At 37.9% G+C, this 7551-nt stretch overlaps 1 protein-coding gene and 1 long non-coding RNA gene across 10 annotated transcripts in view; one reads left to right on the forward strand and one right to left on the reverse strand.

Moving 5' to 3' along the window:
- shep (RNA binding motif single stranded interacting protein alan shepard) overlaps positions 1 to 2707 on the reverse strand; it is a 41336-nt gene extending 38629 nt beyond the window's left edge. For all 7 annotated transcript variants that reach the window (XM_069114008.1, XM_069114007.1, XM_069114006.1 and 4 more), the window contains exon 1: positions 2574 to 2707. In XM_069114008.1, coding sequence (XP_068970109.1) covers positions 2574 to 2630 — 57 coding nt within the window. In that variant the 5' untranslated portion in view covers positions 2631 to 2707. The remainder of the gene's footprint in view (positions 1 to 2573) is intronic.
- LOC138180289 (uncharacterized) lies at positions 609 to 7551 on the forward strand. Of its 3 annotated transcripts, none has more exons than XR_011173255.1 (4): positions 609 to 686; positions 2175 to 5698; positions 6717 to 6856; positions 7332 to 7551. It is a non-coding gene; the product is annotated as an uncharacterized LOC138180289 (long non-coding RNA). The 3 variants fall into 3 exon arrangements; XR_011173254.1 differs by having other exon boundaries at positions 6717 to 6923; positions 7332 to 7346; XR_011173253.1 differs by lacking the exon at positions 7332 to 7551 and having other exon boundaries at positions 611 to 686; positions 6717 to 6924.

The raw sequence follows: 7551 nt of genomic DNA on the forward strand, positions 1-7551 counted from the left end.
CAAACCGTGGTTACGTTCAACTGACCTCCGCGAATTTATCGATTTTGACTTAATATACTCTCAATAATATACTCTGAATTTGAAATTAATAAAATCTTTTTTGTTTCTTAATATTTGAAGATTCGTGGATTTTACACAATTGTTTAGTAAAAAAGAAAGTTAAAATAACTGCATATTGATACACTACGTTACTTTAGTTTGTGTTAGTATGATATTCAAGTATCAATTTTCCGTTGGTAACACTGAAAAGAACAGCTGTTTGCACACCAATCCGTTTAAACACATTTACCATGCGATAACCTTTACATTGGCTACATTAGCAATCAGCAAACTTCGAAACAACGTGAAACATTAATTGTCGATATTGTTGATTATAAAATGACATTCTGTGATTACACTTAACACTTTTATTATTATATGAACTTTAAATAAAAATTGACAAAAAATATCAATATATCAATTTTCAACTTCTTATTAAAATTCAGTTGTCATATTACAAAACAAAAATAATTTCGATCATAATTACGTGTTTAAAAACTATGCAAAATGTTATTGTTGTGTCACTAAAAGCATACAACGAGGTTGGCTACACTGACGAGCGTTAGGTCGAATTTCAATGTGCAGATTAAGAATGCTTCCGGATAGTGGCTCCACGTCGCTTTCACAAGCAACTAAATATTATATTAGTAAGCAATTGAGATTTCTTTAAATATTGACAAACATATTTCAGAAATAACATATCAAACAAAATATAGTTATTTATCTCATATTCCATCCAAATTCGTAACTATCATTCATGAAAATGTTGATCATAGGAAGAGCAATAAAAATACTAATCAGAAACAAAATTATGAAAAATACGAGAATTCCCTTAAATGGAATTCTTACTCATTTCTATTAGTTTTATTAAACAATAAATCAAACGAAGAAAAACATTCAATGATGTTTACTTGTCTAAAATTATCACTTTTTATCGCAATTGGTATATTCAATGTGTTATTTCTAATTTTGTATTGAATTTATCGTATATCGATGAGCAGAAAAATAAGTATTTTAAATGTAGTAAAAAATATAAAATTTCACGAAAATCGGAGCAATTGAAAGTAGACACAGAACAGGAAGAGACAAGAGCCTGCGCAGAATGCCAGGGCCGTATACATAAGAATAAGAACCTGTCACATGCACTATCTAAATACTAAAACATTTATTTTGACATTTCTGTAAAGGTAAATCACGAAAATTATAAATGGTAGTTCCATTAAAAATCTTACAGTATCTTGATCAACGAGAAATATATATTTTTAAATGCTTTCAATTAATAAGAAAAAATAATAGGAATAATATCTTAAATACATTTATCCGATTACATTTCAGAGAAGGTAGTACTAAATGAGCTAACAGTAATGATATTCATGACTATAATATAATAGAAATGTTACTGAGACCATGTGGTTTGAAACACTTTATTCTTGATTTTTCAGGATCAATTCAAACTATTCTAAGTATTACAAGTACTATAAAGAATAATATAAAAGTAATAGATTAATAAAAACTGTAACAACAAAATTATGTAATAAAAATATATATTTATTCCAATGAATGCCATTAACGTATTACCGGCAACTAGTATGTACCTACTCGTGACAATCGTCAATTCGATCCATTAAGTTGATCATTCGTAATTTATTTAAATACTATCGACAGAGACTGCGGTTTTTTATGCATTTATGGAAAATTTAACGATGCAAAAATACGCAGAATGCATACGCAATGAAAAAATGTATAAAATATCCAAAATGAAGTACCAGTTTTGATAAACAAAACACATTTCTGCTTAGGTTCTCTTTCTTTAATAGTGTTTAATTTGTATAATATCCACAACCTACTGAATAATAATGATATTGCGGATTTTCATGCATTTACAGGAAATTTGAAAGCGCAAAATTGCAGAGAATGCACATAATATATAAAAGTATATAAAGTATCCATATAGTGCTTTTTATAATACTAAAGTTATAACAATTACTATATACCTAGTAAAACAGTTTTCTATCTAGTTCCTATTTTCTTAATTATTTTCTCAAAAATATGAATTTGCATAAAAACCTACACTCCATCGATAAATGAAAGCAAAAAAAAAACAACCAAAATGAATGTATTCTAAACTATTTCAGACGAATTCTCCCCGGTTACAAAGCACGATAGACTCTCTCGAGGGAGAGAAAAAAGGAAGGAAGGAAGAAAAGAAGCAATACGCGAAGACGGCCGAGAGAAGTTGAAGTGGGGGAGAGAAAGAGGAGACTGGGTGGGGCAGCAGACGCCCCGCGGCAAACTGTCAAACTACGCCGGTTCCGCAAGGTTCGTGGCCATCGGCCGTCCCCATGGTAATGCTACGTTTTCCAAGAGCATGTACACACAAGTAAATATGCACGCACACCGACACGAACGCGAAGCATGGAAGGTTTGATGCGGAAAACCAACCGATACGAATTGATCTCGAATATAACTAAAAACTCGAGTAAATTATATGAAATAAAATGACAAAAAATATTGTTGGATTTCATTCGACTTACCATCATTTTGTAGTTGAGCTTCCTTGGCGCGGCTACGTTTTCCATTCTCACGGACATGTTAGCGGTCTTATCGCTCGTGGCGCCCGCTCGAAACGATACGCTGTGCCGTTGTCCTATTATTACGGGTAATGCGTGTATCTCTCCTCTCTCTTCTTTTATTTCGTATTTGTAGGTCGTTGCTGGTTTTTTAAGGCTGGTGTTGCCCGGCCGTTAAAGCAGCGTCACCCGCGGATTTTCGATATTTCTTCGACACTGGTCAGATGCAAGCAAAGAACCAACACAGCACGGTCACGAAACGAATTTGCACTCCGATCGGCCGATAAACCGGGGTGGAGCGGAGGCAGAAAAAGAGTGAGGAAGGAAGAGAGAGATGATGAATATAAGTGTGGGTGAGACGCTTCGTAGAACGAGGGTTGTCGAGGAGGGGGTAGAACCTAGGACGAAGTACAGTATGTATGGTTATGGACGCGAAGGGACAGCAATAAAGTCAAAGTCAGTCGGTATAGTTTTAATACCGACAAAACCCGATGCGACAAGATCAACAATAAATCACTTTGCAGCAAAGAGAAGAGAAAGAAGAAAAAGAAGACGGTAGGACGATCTGGATAGAGAAAGGGAAAGAAAAAAAAGAGAGAGGGAAGAGAAAACGTGAGCTGAGGGGTTGAGACGGGAGGAAGAGCCAGAAGAGAAAAAGAGAAAGAGGGACGTGGTGTGTGCGGCTTTCTGTTGCAATGCCGAATGTACACGCGGTACTACGTAAATGTAGCCAAAGGATGGAGTGAGGAAGAGCGAGAAAAATGAAGAAAGAAGGGGGTAGAGAGCCTGAACCGATGGCGATATGAGACGGATGTCGAGTGTCAAGAGGGTGTGTCGGCTTATACACTTCACTACTACTATCGGTCGAACACTTTTCTCCACGTCGCAATTCGTTATTAAAACACGCACCACATCGAGAGAATCAGTTAGGCTACACCGAGAACTAAGACAACGAGCAGGAGAGACTACGCGAGATTATCACCTACTTCGGTGTCGTTTTCAACCAATAGTGGTTGCTGTTGCGGTACGATCGTTCTTATCCACGTCGTTGCCGTCTTCGTCGGAATTGTTCCCTTTATCGTTGTCCTCGTCGCTTCGGTCACTGTCTTCCTTAAGTCCTTATCTTCGATCCTTCGCTCGTATATCTTCCTAATCACACCGTCTTCTTCCTTTATCCTTATCCCTCCTCTTTGTTTTTCTTTCCTTCTTTTTCTTCTTTCGCACTTAGATCTTCCAGTTATCGCGAAAATCTTTCTATCTTTTTTCGTACTTTCCGTCGTCGTCTTCTCGTCCGTTATATATCGCGCGTGTGGCCTCGCACCTTTTTAATATCGTACAAATTCCACGAAGCACTACTAATACAGCATGTTACAAAAATAGAGTTTGTGTTCCCTTAAATAAAATAAATGTACAATTAATTGTTACTTGTGGTTAGGAAACATTTAGTGTATGTGTTGTCTTGTAGGTAGAGTCTAAGCTACTGCCCGGCGAGGTTCGCCCATCTTGCCCGAAACTAAGGAGAGTCGCCGCTTGGAGGCGCTATGCACGCCACCACCAACGGTGGGGCTCCGGCGGCCGCACCTGTCTGCACGACCGCCACTCAACACACATTCACGTATCAGCACGTATACGAGCGATATCTTACGAGTTCGTTGAGCGCGACAAAGAGATAACCAATGTACCAATCGTCCGTCCAATAAAGACAGGGAAACTACAGCCTAAACGAATGACGTAGAGGAGAGAGGGCTATGATCACCGCGGTTTTCTTGATGAGTTTCAGCGTGGCGCAGTTGGCAAGCATGCGAATGAACGAGTGGCGAAAGCTCGACGGAGACCGCTAGCAACAGCGCCCCGCGAAAGACGAAGAGCGATAACGAAGCACGATACAAGGGAAGAGAATGAAAAAAGAAGAGAGAGAAAACGGACGACAGACAGTGGCGGGTGGTATACTCACCCCCGTATACGCGACCCTTCGCGATACGGCAATAAACATGTGTGCCATATGCCCTCTTATGTAGAAATCTACCTGAGATAGAGTACCGACCGACTCTTCTCTTCTTGTTCACCGACCATTTACTAAAGGAGAAAAACCGGTAGATATTAAGATCTCTCTCTTTCTTTTCATAGGATGAGAGATCGATTCTTTCGGCCCTTTCGTTGATGCCCGACGAGCTTCTTTCGCACCTTTCCGCGAGAGACTCGCGTTATCGATCGTGGAACGACCTCACTCACTTCTCCTACTCCCTCGAGGTCAGGAGACGAGATTTTCCCCTAGCTTTTTTCCCCCCTTTTCAACAGCAAATCGCGGTAATTTCCTTTGCGGTCATCGACATTTCTCATTCATCGAGATGCTGCCTAGACAAACGCCACGGTAACGTTCGATGTGGATCAATCGGGAAAGCAACGCGTATGGAAGTTTCAATCGATCTTTCACTTGCACTCTTCACTATTTCGTTCTATTATAATGTTCGAGCGAAATTCTCTTTCTGGTTACCGCCTGTTGGCCATAGCTCCGTACTACTCACAGATGCCCTCTACATTTCCAATCCTAGATTCTCGATCAGTGGCGTAGCAATTGGAAAACTCGATTCGATCGGTTTTGTACATATATCCTATTTCGTCACCTACACAACTACGTAGCGATGTAAATTGAATGGATAGATTATGATTATACGATCGTGTGCAATTTCTGAAATACATCGTAACGAAGAAAGTATCTGTAAGCCGGATTTGTGTAGCAATTATGTTGTTACTAAACTTATCATGCAGATCTACAATGGCAAGAAACAATGTATTATCAAAACGTTACTTTCGATAATGACAATATTGTCTTTATATACGTCGAACAGATCTCCGAACATACGTTTTTACTTCGCGAGAGCCTTGAAAAAACTGCAAGAATCTTTCCATTCATATCAGTACAACTTGCACGAGTAATAAGTCACTTTGATATAACTACTTAAAAATGTACTACTTACCAATCATTTTGTGATTTCTCTAATAAATACAAACCGTGCCAAAGGCATGCATATAACGTGTCTTCGAAATCCATTGTCAAATGTTCCGAACATAAAACTACGCCATTCTTAGTAAGAAATAAATATAATATTATACGTTTATATAAATTATGAATCGTTTAAAGCCATAAATCATATATGAATCATTTTAGTTATATAAAAAACGGTATATAAATAATCCATTGCTGAACAATAAATTTTACATTTTCTTAAGATTAGAATATGTATTCCTGTAGGTACTTACAGTAGTTTCACTATTAGCACACATGACGCATCGACCCTTCGTCTCGCATAATGGTATGGATCCTAACTAATTGCACTCTTCGTTGTCCAAACGAAACCGAGGACCGATAAATCGGTAACTACATAATTCTTTTACCTCTAAATCGTTGGCAGATTAAACCCAAATTCCACAGAGCACTTACAAGAGGCTAAGACTTGGGGATTTATGTAGTCATTACCATCGACTGACCGTTTACCTGAATTTGCTTGCCTGCCTGATTGTCTGTCTGCCTGCTTGCCTGCCTAATTGTCTGTCTGCCTGCTTGCCTGCCTGATTGTCTGTCTGCCTGCTTGCCTGCATGCCTGTCAACCATATACAGCATCTTCGATTTTGAAGAAAGCAGGCCACTTTGTTTTGACCGGTATCTTTTCTTATATCTCTCCTTCTCTTTCTCTCTCATTCATGACGAAGTCACGGACAAGGTCAAGGCCGTTGGCCTTCATTTCTCGACATCCTCCACAACCTCCTACGAACTACCTCTCTTTGTCTCTCTTGTATATTCTTTCTAATCTTACACATTTACCTTGATACATAACATCTAATGAATATTTATGACATCGTAACTTTTCTATCGAGGTAGCTCAGTCGATACATTCAACTTGTATTGCTTGTCCAAGGGTTTATTACTGGGGTTTATCCAAGGATTTATTATCTTTTTTTCATTTTCAGTGCTAACTATGCCCTCCCTTGTACCGTTACTTTCCCTTCCTGGCCTGGCCATTTTCCATCTTCGATTTTACAGGCCCTGCCACGGCGAGTCGCCTTCAGAGAAGGAGGAAGGGACTGAAACAAAAATGTCTCTTGCAGAATGAACGATCTCACCTGGTCGACTCGTTCTACTACGCGTGGAATTGCACGGAGATGAGAGGACGGCAGCCACTCAGACATTCCGTTCCTCGTACGAACAGGTTTCCTACCGATTGCAGAAAAAAACTACTTAGACTCAAGTAAGCTAAACAAAGTTATTCGCGAAGAATCGATACGCCCGATTTCGGTATGGAGAGAAAGAAATCTGTAAGCAATCTACAACAACGGTTACAAACGGACACGATATTGTATTTGATATAGTATTTACGTACTAATTAATTAGATTCAAGTATATTAAATATCGTATCATTTGCAAATACTTTCACGTGATTACAAAAATTTGATACTAGAATATAAAATGTAAAATCTAATATAAAAAGTTTCATTAGAAAACAGATATGTTGCCAATACTCGTTGCAATAGCTATACTTTGCATTTTCTATAATTGAAACGCTTTGACTGTATGGGATAAATACATATGTATATGATAATATTAAAAAATGAAAAATTAATTTTTGTCATATATATAAAATTTTAATTTTGTATATACGATTATCTTCTGGAAAGAGAATAGTGTTCTTAAATTATATTAACTTTTTTTATTTGTTTTTGTAGATAATTGCTGAAAGTATGCTGAACCACATGGGAACTCGTCGATCGCGCTATGAAAAGGCCGAAAGTGATAGTCCCAAAAGACCGTATCAATGTTGATTAAAAATCGTCGTTTCCACGCATGCGTCACTCTTAGCCACTATCAGTTTTATTCGCCGAGACTATAAATGGACGAATATGATATATAAGAATGATTATTTTTAAAATACTTTTTAGATAACTT

Source organism: Bombus flavifrons, chromosome 5, assembly GCF_040668555.2.
Source record: "Bombus flavifrons isolate JBK064 chromosome 5, iyBomFlav1_principal, whole genome shotgun sequence".
NCBI lineage: Eukaryota > Metazoa > Arthropoda > Insecta > Hymenoptera > Apidae > Bombus > Bombus flavifrons.